Here is a 13,967-nt window from a genome sequence, read left to right on the forward strand (position 1 = left end):
ATGGCTGGTGCTACTGTCTCCTGGAGCAGTTCTAGAGACCTCTGTCTCAGACATGTCCGCTGAGGATGGTGGTCGATCGTTTCCCCCGACAGCTGACTCTACAGCAAAGCAAGAGGGTCGCACCAGCCGAACGCTCGGTCCGTTTTCTTTCCCCGCGTCCGGAACCGGAAGACGCGGAATCGTCGGAAGTGCCCGCCCTCGCCGGAACTGACGTCACCCGTCATCCGACCCGGCCATAGAGCTTCAAACGCTGGCTGCTTGAACAAGCAGGAGAGACTCAGGCACTTCCCACAGCGCCCCCCTGGGCAGAAGAAACACGGACCTCCTCAGCTGTCTCTTTCCCCAAGAGAGGCCGAGGCGCGCCAATTCAGTTTTAAAAACAGGTAAGTATGGCTTCCCCAGCCTTTACCTAACTGAATAAACAATAGTAGAGGGAAAGAGCTAGAGAGACCCGACTCCCCCTCTTCCTCACACAAAATCTTTGGCTTCAGTCTCCCTGACTGATCCGCCACGGTTCCCAAGCAGTGTCTCCCCACCGGAGGAAACACCTGAACTGAGGGGCCGTTGGGAGGATGAGATTTAAATATTGAATTGGAAGGCGGTGTTTCCTAAGAGGGGAGGAGCCGGTGTCTCTCTATGGTGCTGTCCTGAAAGATGAATGGGGAAAAAAAAGTTTTTCTTCGTCATAAAATTTTGTTTTCTCCTTCGCTGACAGGCACTGATAAGGCAGCAATGATATATAGAACTGAGTGGCACTGATATGCAGCACTGATAGGCAGCAAAGGATAGGCAGCACTGATTAGGAGCTACTGATGGGCATTACTGATTGGCATCTGAAGGGCACTGACAGGCATTACTGATGGGGCACTAATTGGCACATTTATGGGCACTGACAGGCAGCTGATGGGCACCTCTCATGGGGCTGCACTGATTATCAGCGCAGGCCCTTCCTCTGACTGGGAGAGCCGCCAATTTTTTTTTTGAAAAGCGAACTTATCCTTTAAGAACATATTAGAGATTAATATGATTTTCTTATTCTCCAAAAGGTAATCCATACACATCCACTACTTAATGATATCGTAAAGGCAGAAGATTTTTTTATCTTAATGCATTCTATGTATTAAAATAAAAAGCCTTCTGTGTGCATCAGCCCCCCAAACACTTACCTAAGGTCCCTCTCTCTGTCCAGCGATGTCCAGTATCTCAACCGTCCAAGATTCTCCCTCCTGATTGGCTGAGACACAGCAGCGGCGCAATTGGCTGCCAATCAAATCAAAGTCAGCTAGCCAATCAGGGGAGAGAGGGGGCAGGGCTCCATGTCTGAATGGACACAGGGAGCTGTGACTCGGCTTGGGTGCCCCATAGCAAGCTGCTTGCTGTGGGGGCACTGAACAGGAGGGAGAGGCCAGGATCACAGAAGAGGAACTCGAAAAGAAGAGGATCCGGGCTGCTCTGTGCAAATCCACTGCAACAGAGCAGGTAAGTATAACATTCTTGTTATTTTTATAGGAAAAAAAAGACACTTTACAATCACTTTAAAGACCTTTACCCAAACATAATCTCATCTTGCCCTGCCCCCCCTTTCTTCCAACTGGATAAAAAGTTTCTTTTATTCATATTGTTAAAGATTTATTGCACTGCAAAGCAGTACTTCTCCCCTGGGCAAGAATGACCTTCGCTGCCACACCCCCTCCCAAATTCTGTGCTGCAGAGCGTCGGGTCATGAGAATCCTGAGGCACATCTGCACACGCAGGCGCTTCCCCCTGTACATCTGCACACGTGTGGCTTACCCCCACACATGCACAAAGATGGGTATTACAGAAGCCCAAAATTTGCCACATTTCACATGGGTAGAAAATATTCTGCACATGCGCAAATGTGTCAAAGGGCTCTGTCAGGATACAATAGCTGGGCAGAGCCCTTTGGTATATCTTTGCATTCGCCATAATGACTGCACTAGAGGGGTGGAAGGAGCCACCCAAAGTGGGCTAAGATTAGCCCTGAAAATGTATTTCTTACTGTGTTTCTGCCTCCTTGTAACATCCTCCGTAAGCTCCCAAACCTCTACTTTTCCCTCCCAGTTTTTTTGCAACAAGCACTGCAAGTTAGTAGCGCTCATGTGAACTGCTCTATGCACACTAGAAATCCCATAGTCTACAGTCCATCCTTAGAACAAGCAAGAGAGGGTGGATACATTGCTATATACAGTGGGACCATGAAGACATTTGGAAGAGGCAATAGAAAGTGCTTTCTTGGGTTAAAGCGGTAGCTAACTCCGCTATTTATCTTGTATCTGAGGGTAAGCCTATACAAAAGGCTTACTTGTAGGTACAGTAAATATTTTCTAAAAGTGCATAATTTAGGAGATATTTACGTGTGCAGCAGGTGGTACGTCATCGGCATATGAGCACTGTGCTCTCAATGGATGGCATGCCGTCCACAGAGAGCTGTGCCACGGCTGTGACATCATGGCGGCTGGGCAATTCAAACCCGGAAGGAAAACTGGGTGAAGATAGATTCCCTGTCAGCGGTGAAAGTGCTTTGCTGGAGGGATCCGCATTTTAGGTAAGTCTGTCATAATGTGCTAGTATATAACACGCCATCCACGGAGAGCGCAGTGCGCATATGCCGGTGACATCACCACCGCTGCTAAAGTAAATATATCTAACAGAGCACATTTACGGTGTGATATTTACTGTACCTACAGGTAAGCCTTATTATAGGCTTACCTGTAGGTATAAATTAAAATAAAAGTAGGGCTGCAACTAACGATTATTTTCATAATCAATTAATCGGCCGATTATTTTTTGATTAATCGGATAAAATAAAAAAAAAACATAATGTGCGCCATTTTTTCGTTTCCTCCCAGGAACACCAATGACGGGGCGCTATTCCTCCCGGGAACACCAATGACGGGGCGCTATTCCTCCCGGGAACACCAATGACGGGGCGCTATTCCTCCCGGGAACACCAATGACGGGGCGCTATTCCTCACCCCCCTCCCAGGAACACCAATGACGGGGCGCTATTCCTCACCCCCCTCCCAGGAACACCAATAGGGCACTGTTCCCCCCTCCCCCTCCCAGGAACACCAATGGGGCACTATGACTATTCCCCCCCTCCCTCCCAGGAAAACCAATGATGGGGCAATATTTCAGGCAGCCACCCCCCCCCCCGGAACACCAATGATGGGGCACTTCACCCCCCCTCCCTCCCCAGGAATACTGTTAGGATGGGGCACAGGTCATAAAAATTGTACTGTTTTTACTGTGTTATTAGCCGCTACGTTTCACAATGAATGTGCAGCTCGGCTCTCCTCGCAGCTTCTCGCCCTCGCCTCTCTGTTCCCTCGAGGCAGCAGGCAGGGCTGAGAAGATTAGTGGGGATGACGTCAGCGAGGAGGAGGAGAGGCGCGCATGGACGTGCCTAGTCACAGACGGCGGCGCTGAGGACACAGGAAGAAGGATTTAACGGACGCACAGGAGGAAGGGGCAGACCAACTAATCGATAATGAAAATCGCTGACAACGATTTTCATTATCGATTATTATCGATAATGTTGATTAATCGTTTCAGCCCTAAATAAAAACCTTTACTACCACTTTAATAGAGCCAACTGAGCTGTGACAGGCACTCAAAAGTGCCCGACCTTTCCACCACCTACTCCATTCATAAAAGTTATAGCTTCTATGAATGAAAAGCACACTATGAATGGAGGACAGGCAGTAAGGATGAGCTCCGGCGTGTTTGCACAGCCCACGTGCAAAGCCCGCCAGGAAGTCGGCACTGCGCTAATCATAGGCAGTGAGACATTTCCTGATGCGCAGCTGCAGAGATCGAGAAATATCTCACTGCCTGTGATTAGCGCAGCGCCAACTTCCTGGCGGGCTCTGCACATGGGCTGTGCGAACACGCCGGAGCTCATGCTTAACAGGCAGATGAAAGGTCTTCCTCATCCATTTATATATCAGAATGTTGTGCAAAGTACACAGTAGAAGTTCACAACTGGATCACAACGTTATAGAACACATACAAAGGCCTTTTAATGACAAGCAGCACAGAGGCGCTCCTGCGACTGAAGTCTAGTGCAGGCGATAAGGAGGGCTTGCACACATCCGCTAGAAATCTTCCCTGTCTTTGTGCATGCAGCATTTCCATGGCGCATGTGCAGATGCTCTGATGGAACAAACTCTTTCAGGACACAAAGGCTGGGCAGGGCCTGTAGACACATCTACGCCTGTGCCATAATGGTGGCGCCCAGGGTTTGGATGAGCCACTGAATAAGCAGACTGAGGATCTGCTTTTTTGGATTTATCAAACCTGGAGTAGGCAGAATATAGAGCAGCTGTGCATGGCAAAAAATCAGTTTCTATCTTCAGCTTGTTCAGTTACTTTGTCTAAATCAGAGCCACTAGAGCAGGGGTAGGCAACCTGGGGCCCTCCAGCTATTGCAGAACTACAAGTCCCATCATGCCTCTGGGAGTAATTGTAACTGCCAGCCTTGCAATGCCTTATGGGAAATGTAGTTCCACAACAGCTGGAGGGACCCAGGTTGCCTACCCCTGCACTACAGGCTGATCAGCTGACAGGTTTAAGATTACTGTTGCTGAATAGGGAAGAAAGCAAAATGGAGTGATACAGAATGTTTGGAGGGAACACAGATTAGGGAGGGAGAAAAGAAAAACAGGAGAAGTGACAATATAAACTCTGCTGCCAAGGAGACACAAAACTTAGGTTTAGACATAAACTTACAAGGATAGTCTCCTATCTTATCTCCCTGATATTCTTTTCTTTCTCTCTCAGTGATGGCAGCCTGTGAACTCCAAATGGCTGTAAAGGCTAAAGCCTGGCACACACGGGCCGAATATCGGCAGTCGAACGGGCATGCTGGAAAAACAGCAGCCAATCGGCATCCGATCAGCGCTGGCAGTCTCCCTGTCAGAACACATTAGCTCAGCAGGGAGATTGTTGTACTAACATTGGATAGTTATTACAGAGAGTTCCTCCCAAGCTCCCACATTTTTTTCGTACAGCCCTCTGGGTTGAATGAAAAAACTTAAAGTGTTTACCAGGCCTAAAGGTTTTTTTTTAACCCTAATGCATTGTCTGCATTAAAGGATAAGTTCACCTTTTGTATATACACCCCATATTCAGGGTGTAATATGTAATAACATGTTATGAACAGACCAGCCCCTGCAACTGTAAAGGCAGACATTTTTTATCCTAATGCATTCTATGCATTAGGATAAAAAGCCTTCTTTGTGCAGCAACACTTACTGAGCCCAATCTCGATCCAGGGATGTTGCACAAGAGACTCGGCTGTCCGGGACTCTCCTCCTCATTGGCTGAAACAGCAGCATGGCACCATGGGCTCCCACTGCTATCAAAGTGAGCCCATGAGAGAGAAAGGGAGCGGGTCGAGCCGCAGTTTCATGTCTGAATGGACACACAGAGCAGCAGCTCAGCTGCTTCCATAGAAAGCTGTTTGCTGTGGGCGCAGGAGGGAGGGGCCAGGAGAGCCGAAGAGTGACCCAAGAGGAAGAGGATCAGGGCAACTCTGTGCAAGTCCACTGCACAGAGCAGGTAAGTATAACATGTTTGTCATTTTTATCCAAAAGAGAGGGTTTAGTTGTGCTTTACGTTTCTAATTAGCCGCCAGAAGATCTACCCCCCTTCATGACCAGGACATTTTTTGCGATACGACACTGCGTTACTTTAACAGACAATTGCGTAGTCATGCAACACTGTACCCAAATAAAATGTATGTCATTTTTCCCACAAATAGAGCTTTCTTTTGGTGGTATTTGATCACCTCTGTGTTTTTTATTTTTTTGCGCTACAAACAAAAAAAAAACGACAATTTTCAAAAAAAACAACTATTTTTTACTTTCTGCTATAAAACATATCAATTTTTTTTTTAAATCAAATTTCTTCATATATTTAGGTCAATATATATTCTGCTACATATTTTTGGTAAAAAAAAAATACCAATAAGTGTATATTGGTTTGCGCAAACATTCTAGTGCCTACAAACTATGGAATATATAATAGATTTTTTTTTCCTTTTATACTAGTAATGGCTTCAATCAGTGACTTATAGCGGGACTGCAATATTGTAGCGGACATTCTGACACTTTGGGGTAACCAATGACACTAATACAGTGATCGGTACTAAAAATATGCACTGTCACTGTACTAATGACATTGGCTGGGAAGGGGTTACCATCAAGGACGATTAAAGGGTTAAATGTGTGCTTAGCCAGTGTTTGTGTGTTCTATGTGTGATGCTTTTACTATGGGAAGTGAATGATTTTATTACCTGCTTTGCAGGAACACAGAATTCCATCCCTTCCCATGTCAGGGCGAACCTGGACATCCATTAGCCGACACCTGCTGATTGGCTTCTGCTCTGACAAATCACAGCAGAAGCGGTGCACCCCCTACGGGGAGTGAAGAATCCTGTATATATACTGTAGGTCAGTGATGGCGAACCTTGGCACCCCAGATGTTTTGGAACTACATTACCCATGATGCTCAACTACACTGCAGAGTGCAGGAGCATCATGTGAAATGTAGTTTCAAAACATCTGGGGTGCCAAGGTTCACCATCACTGCTGTTGGTGATTCTGCACAGAGTGGCCGTCCTGTAGAAGTATATCTTTTATTGGGCAGTCGGTAATTGGTTAAAAAACAGCAATCAGGCAGGCTCTTTACTGCACAAGGAACATGCTATGTCTCCTCTGTAATACAACACATTGACCTGCCTGCTTCTTCCTTTGAATGTACAATCAGACCCGGTTCACACAGGGGCGACTTGTCAGGTGACTTATATGAACTCATCTCCCGCCAGCCAATGAACACAGCCGTATCCCAGCACCAGGTACACCACAGAATGACAGCTAAGTATTGCTGACTTGAATGCTCTGGAAATGAAAGCTAGAAGCTGACTGGTTGCCATGCACAGCTGCTCCAGTTTTGATACCTTCCTATTTGGAAATGATTATTTACCATTCATATAATTCATTACCTTCACCTAATACACATCGTGTGTGTTTACCTCCGTCACACAACACACGTGGGATGTACTCCCATCCCTCTGGACATGTCACCTCATTTATTACACACGTCCCCACACACAGGGACATGATAACAGGGCAGGGCCGACACATACATACACCCAGTCACAGCGCTCTGCCACTCACCTCCACTACGCCCCATTCCCGCTGAGACATCCCGGCCAAACACTACAGGAGCAACGAGAGGAAGCTGCACCGCCGTACCAACACAAACCACACTCGATGTGACGTTCCCAAACCGGAAGATGGGGGAAAAAAAATAATAGAGTTGGCCATAGAGGCTTCTCTACAGCGACCTCTATGGCTCGTAGGGGAATGCGCATGTGTCGCACACTGTATGTTAGGGTCCTGTGCCGTCTGACTTTTGGAGAGGAGCCGTAGTCACTGTTGTTCAGATATAAGAGATCAGCCAAAAGAAAAACATGTGTTATATAAATATGGTGTCTGCTTATTAAAATAATAGTTTCCTGTCTGTCATACTAATCCAATATCTCTTATTGTGTGCAGTGCCAGGTTTCTAAGGGGGCAAAGGGCGAAACTGCCCCCCTTGCCAGAAACCCCCCCCCCCCATACAAAAATAGATTACAGAAATATTAACCCTTTCATGCCTAAGCCGATTTCTGCAGAACATTTGTTGCTTACAAGTTAAAGAGGAAGTGAACCATGATGGGTTTTACTTGCTCTTTGTTTCCCTGCAAAGGTAAAGCATAATGGGCTGCATCGCATAGCAGCCCATTATGTGTCACTTACCTGACACAGGAGCCTACAATGTCCCCGATTTCCTCACTGGCAGCGGTAGTCCATCTTCACCCCTCTTCCTTCCGGAGACGCGAACTCCGGCTCTGTGACTGGCCGGAGTCGCGTGACGTCACTCCTGCGCATGCGCACAGGAGCCGCCAGTCACAGCATGACCCCAGCTTGAAACGGCACAGCTCCCGTGGCCGCCCCCCGCACACATGCAGCCAACGGTGGCCGCCTTGCTGTAGCGGCGCCTCTGTGTATGGGCGTGCTTGGCAGAGGGTGGAGGGGCGTGTCATGTCCCTCCACCCTCTGCCAATCACGCCCATACACAGCGGCGCCGCTACAGCAAGGCGGCCGCCGTGGGCTTTATGTGTGCGGGGGGCGGCCGCGGGAATTGGGAAGAGGGGTGGGGACTTTCATGCGGGGGGGCGGCGTGTGACTCACGCCCCCATAAGCGGCTGGTGACTTATGCTCCGCCTACCCTCCTCCGCACTGCCTTCCTTGAGTCTTCTTCTCGGCACTGGGACGGGGTCTGGCAATGTGGTCAGGAGGAAGGAGAGAGAGAGAGGAGCACGAGGGAAACCCCCAGGACAGCAGGTAAAATTATTTAATAAATTATATCGGTGTTATGGGGCACAGTGTTGGCATTTGATGGCACAGTGGCTACAGTGGCTTGCGAAAGTATTCGCCCCCTTGAACTTTTCAACCTTTTGCCACATTTCAGGCTTCAAACATAAAGATATAAAATTTTAATTTTTTGTGAAGAATCACCAACAAGTGGGACACAATTGTGAAGTGGAACGAAATCTATTGGATATTTTAAACTTTTTTAGCAGTTAAAAAACTTATTCGGCCCCTTTACTTTCAGTGCAGCAAACTCACTCCAGAAGTTCAGCGAGGATCTCTGAATGATCCAATGTTGTCCTAAATGACTGATGGTGATAAATAGAATCCACCTGTGTGTAATCAAGTCTCTGTATAAATGCACCTGCTCTGTGATAGTCTCAGGGTTCTGTTGAAAGCGCAGAGAGCATCATGAAGACCAAGGAACACACCAGGCAGGTCCGTAATACTGTTGTGGAGAAGTTTAAAGCCGGATTTGGATACAAAAAGATTTCCCAAGCTTTAAACATCCCAAGGAGCACTGTGCAAGCGATCATTTTGAAATGGAAGGAGTATCAGACCACTGCAAATCTACCAAGACCTGGCTGTCCCTCTAAACTTTCAGCTCAGACAAGGAGAAGACTGATCAGAGATGCAGCCAAGAGGCCCATGATCACTCTGGATGAACTGCAGAGAACTACAGCTGAGGTGGGAGAGTCTGTCCGTAGGACAACAATCAGTCGTACACTGCACAAATCTGGCCTTTATGGAAGAGTGGCAAGAAGAAAGCCATTTCTCAAAGATATCCATAAAAAGTCTCGTCTAAAGTTTGCCACAAGCCACCTGGGAGACACACCAAACATGTGGAAGAAGGTGCTCTGGTCCGATGAAACCAAAATCGAACTTTTTGGCCACAATGCAAAACGATATGTTTGGCGTAAAAGCAACACAGCTCATCACACTCAACACATCATCCCCACTGTCAAACATGGTGGTGGCAGCATCATGGTTTGGGCCTGCTTTTCTTCAGCAGGGACAGGGAAGATGGTTAAAATTGAGGGGAAGATGGATGCAGCCAAATACAGGACCATTCTGGATGAAAACCTGTTGGAGTCTGCAAAAGACCTGAAACTGGGACGGAGATTTATCTTCCAACAAACAATGATCCCAAACATACAGCAAAATCTACAAAGGAATGGTTCACAAATAAACGTATCCAGGTGTTAGAATGGCCAAGTCAAAGTCCAGACCTGAATCCAATCGAGAATCTGTGGAAAGAGCTGAAAACTGCTGTTCACAAACACTCTCCATCCAACCTCACTGAGCTCGAGCTGTTTTGCAAGGAAGAATGGGCAAGAATTTCAGTCTCTTGATGTGCAAAACTGATAGAGACATACCCCAAGCGACTTGCAGCTGTAATCGCAGCAAAAGGTGGCTCTACAAAGTATTAACGCAAGGGGGCCGAATAATTTTGCACGCCCCACTTTTCATTTTTTTATTAGTTAAAAAAGTTTCAAAAATCCAAAAGATTTCGTTCCACTTCACAATTGTGTCCCACTTGTTGGTGATTCTTCACAAAAAATAAAAATTTTATATCTTTATGTTTGAAGCCTGAAATGTGGCAAAAGGTTGAAAAGTTCAAGGGGGCAGAATACTTTCGCAAGCCACTGTACAATTGATGGGCACAGTGGCAGCATTTGATGGGCACAGTGGCTGCGTTTCCGGGCACAGTGGCTACAATTGATGGGCACAGTGGCTGCAATTGAGGGCACAGTGGCTACAATTGATGGGCACAGTGGCAGCATTTGATGGGCACAGTGACTGCGTTTGAGGGCACAGTGGCTACAATTGATGGGCACAATGGCAGCATTTGATGGGCACAGTGGCTGCGTTTGAGGGCACAGTGGCTACAATTGATGGGCACAGTGGCAGCATTTGATGGGCACAGTGACTGCGTTTGAGGGCACAGTGGCTAAAATTGATGGGCACAGTGGCTGCGTTTGAGGGCAGTGGCTGTGTTTGATGGGGCACAGTGGCTGCGTTTGATAGGGCACAGTGGCTGCAATTGATGGCACAGTGGCTGCAATTGATAGCACAGTGGTTGCAGTTGATGGGCACAGTGGCTGCATTTGAGGGCACAGTGGCTACAACTGATGGGCACAGTAGCAGCATTTGATGGGCACAGTGGCTGTGTTTGAGGGCACAGTGGCTGCGTTTGATGGGGCACAGTGGCTGCGTTTGATGGGGCACAGTGGCTGCAATTGATGGGCACAGTGGCTGTGTTTGAGGGCACAGTGGCTACAGTTGATGGGCACAGTGGCTGCGTTTGATAGCACAGTGGCTACAATTGATGGGCACAATGGTGGCTACAATTGATGGGCACAGTGGCAGCATTTGATGGGCAAAGTGGCTGCGTTTGGTGGGCACAGTGACTGCGTTTGATGGAGCACAGTGAGGCTGCAATTGATGTCTTTTTTTCTGAATTTTTTAGTTTGTTTGCGCGCCCCCCCCCAAAAAAAAAATTTTGAGCACCAGCTGCCACTGGCATGTGCAAAGTGCTCCGTGCATGCTAAAATCAATGCAAACCCATTAAACAGCCCACATTTAGTGAAAGTGCATTATTATGCAGATCATGATATTGCAATAAAGTGCTCCATCAATGCTGAAATCAATGCAAACTCATTAAAGAGGAGTCCCGCCCCCACCCTGTGAAAACATTAAAACTCAGCAACTACAAATACTGTAGCTGCTGACTTTTAATATTAGGACCGCGATGTCGACACCTCAGCCGATTTTCGGATTGGCTCTTGGGTTTTGCCACCATCATTCATGGTAAGGGAAACCGGACGGTTCACTACTGCACGTGTGCGAAGCGCGTTGCACTTTCTGAATGGCCCAGTGGAGGAAGGAGGAGGGGGGCCGAACTTCAGAGGGGGCAGCGCAGTCTCCCGGGAGTGGGGAATGGTACCTGGTGGTAAAAATCTCCATAGGCGACTCATTAAAAACATGTAATGGTTATTATTGCTCTCGCTCTAGCGATTGCGGTGATACCTCACATGTGTGATTTGAACACCGTTTACATTTGCGGGTGCGACTTCCATATGCGTTTTATTTGCTGCACGAGCACATGGTGACTGGGTTCTTTACATTTTTTTTTTTTAGTTTTTTTCTTATTTATTTAATTTAAATTTTTTTTTTTTTTTTAATATTGTCCCTTTAAAAAAAAAAAATTCTGATCACTTTTATTGCTGTCACAAGGAATGTAAACACCCCCTGTGACAGTAATAGTCAGTGACAGGTACCCTTTATGGAGGGATTGAGGACCCCTAATCCCTCCTTTGCACTTAAAAGTATTCAGATCGCCCAAAATTCTGACATTTTTTTAAATCGGCACCATTGGCAGCCGAGTAAACCAGAAATGACTTTGTGACGTCGCTTCTGGGATTTTACATCGGAGACCCGATCAAAACGGAATCCGGCTTTGTTTGGGTCTCAGCCTAGGCAGCGGACGCACCAGCTAGTGGCTCAGGTCTCCCGTTGGGACGGGAGGCCCGGAAAGAGCAGCGGAAGGTGGAGCGTTGGATCGAATGAGGGCTCAGGTAAGGCTAGCAACCAATCACCACCTAGCAACCAATCACCTGCTGGTTAACTTGAAAAGTTAAGTCCAGCAGTTGCCACCCTCTATTTAGCGCTGCTCACTGTCTCTCTCCCCTGCTGTGAGCGGCGCAGAGCGAATCCGGCGGCCAGCCCTGGGTGTCATTCACCCGGGTATGTCCCGCACCTGGGCACCCTGTCACAGCTCGCCCCTCCCTGCCCTGGTTGTCACTGAGCCGCTGCCTGTGCCTGGCCCCCTGCTGTCACTGCTTTACTCGGGGGGGGGGCCGGGCTGACACCCCCCAATGTGTGGCATCTGGGGTGGACTGCACCCCCCCCCCCCCACTGCTCTCTACTTCCCTGACAGAATGGGGTTCTGTCTGTTTACATTGACAGATCCCCGTTCTGGCTCTCTGAGGAGTGATTGCGGCTCGCCGGCCATGCGTATCTGCGCCACCTATAGCTCTTAAAGCGGCTGACGTAAACCTACGGCGGTTTGCGCAGGGGACCACAGTATAATGACGGCAGCTGGTTGGCAAGAGATTAAAGTAGTATTAAACCTCAAAGCAAACATTTATTATATTGCAGCCCTCCAATTCTTAGATGTGATGGCTGCATTCATTTTCTTTTTTTGGCTTTCTTTCTTCTATTTTCATCTGGTGATCTGGCCAGCAAATCTGTTGTTTTTCAAAAGAACAAGCTCTCCAGCAGAATGTATCAGTTTACATTAGAGACAAACCATTTAAAAATGACAGGAGTGCTTAAAATAATCAGGTTTTATTTATTTTATTTATTTATGTAAAGCCTTTATCCCAAAAGGAAAAAAAAAAACGTTGCTCTAACTGCTTATAAAGTATTATCTGGAGTTTGGCTTCAATTTGCTAGTGTATCTAAATCTTCTAGTGCATCTATCACTCCCCTCTTCACAGACTGACAATGCTGCTGTCCAAAGGTGTCTCTGTTGCTCCTTCATTCAGAGTGAGGGCACTTTAATACAAAAAAAAACAGAGTGAAAAAAAGCTTAAAAACAGAGAAAACAAATGCAGCCAAACATAAGCTGCAATATATTACATTTTTTGTTTTGGGTTTAATACTGCTTTAAATCAGCAAACTGAGGTTAGAATCTGTTTGGTTGTCATGCACAGTTGCTCTGGATTCTGTCTGCCAGTTTTAGTAAACTTCTGACAACAAATTTCACATACATACATTGCTCAGACTGCAATGAGCTCTTTGAGGTTGATTTACTAAAGGCAAATAAGGCTGTTCACTGTTCCAAGGTAAGTTTCACTATACAGGAGAATTTACCCTTAGCTTTAAGTGATTGTAACTGATCACCTTGTAAATAACCCATTTAGTTTAAAATAGAAATGAAATGCAAAATATTTCTGTATAAATATAAAAACATTATAAATACCCTTTTCCCCTTTTTTGTAAGTGATAACATTCCCTCTGTTCTCAGCTGCATAAGGGCTGAGAGAAGGAGAAGCAGCAGCACACTGATCTTCCTAGTGAATGGCTGTGCAGCGGGGGCATGTCAAGACAAGTCTGATCATTGGAGGAGAGCAGGCTGAGTTCCCAGCATAGCTAGAGGACTGACCACGCTTAGTGTGGTCAGTTTTTACTAGGAAAGCGAGGGACTGACAGGAACACCATGGTTTTCACATAAAGGAAGCAATACAAAGAGAACAGGAGACTTTCCCATACAAGTACATGGTACAGCAGGCACATATCAGGAATATGAAGTGTTGCGGTAACAAAACCCTTTAACCGCTAAGCCACCGCCCACCGTCATATGACGGCTGGACGAGGCTTCTATTGTTCTGGGAGGACGTCATATGACGTCCTCGCCTTCCGAGCCACTAGGGGGCGCGCGCGCGTGCCCGCTGCGTCGCTCGGGACCCGGTGCGCGTGCCCGGCGGCCGCGATGTCCGCCGGGCACCCGCGATTGCCGAG

General features: G+C 47.2%; 1 protein-coding gene across 3 annotated transcripts in view; it reads right to left on the reverse strand.

The window, feature by feature from the left end:
• Nucleotides 1–7,353, reverse strand: part of PLRG1 (pleiotropic regulator 1) — a 113,438-nt gene extending 106,085 nt beyond the window's left edge. The window contains exon 1 of one of the 3 annotated variants that reach the window (XM_073605411.1): nt 7,203–7,353. In XM_073605411.1, the coding sequence (XP_073461512.1) occupies nt 7,203–7,232 (30 nt within the window). In that variant the 5' untranslated portion in view covers nt 7,233–7,353. The remainder of the gene's footprint in view (nt 1–7,202) is intronic. The other 2 variants (XM_073605421.1, XM_073605430.1) reach the window with 2 other exon arrangements.
• Nucleotides 7,354–13,967: the final 6,614 nt, after the last annotated feature.

Source organism: Aquarana catesbeiana, linkage group LG01 (genome assembly GCF_042186555.1).
Source record: "Aquarana catesbeiana isolate 2022-GZ linkage group LG01, ASM4218655v1, whole genome shotgun sequence".
NCBI lineage: Eukaryota > Metazoa > Chordata > Amphibia > Anura > Ranidae > Aquarana > Aquarana catesbeiana.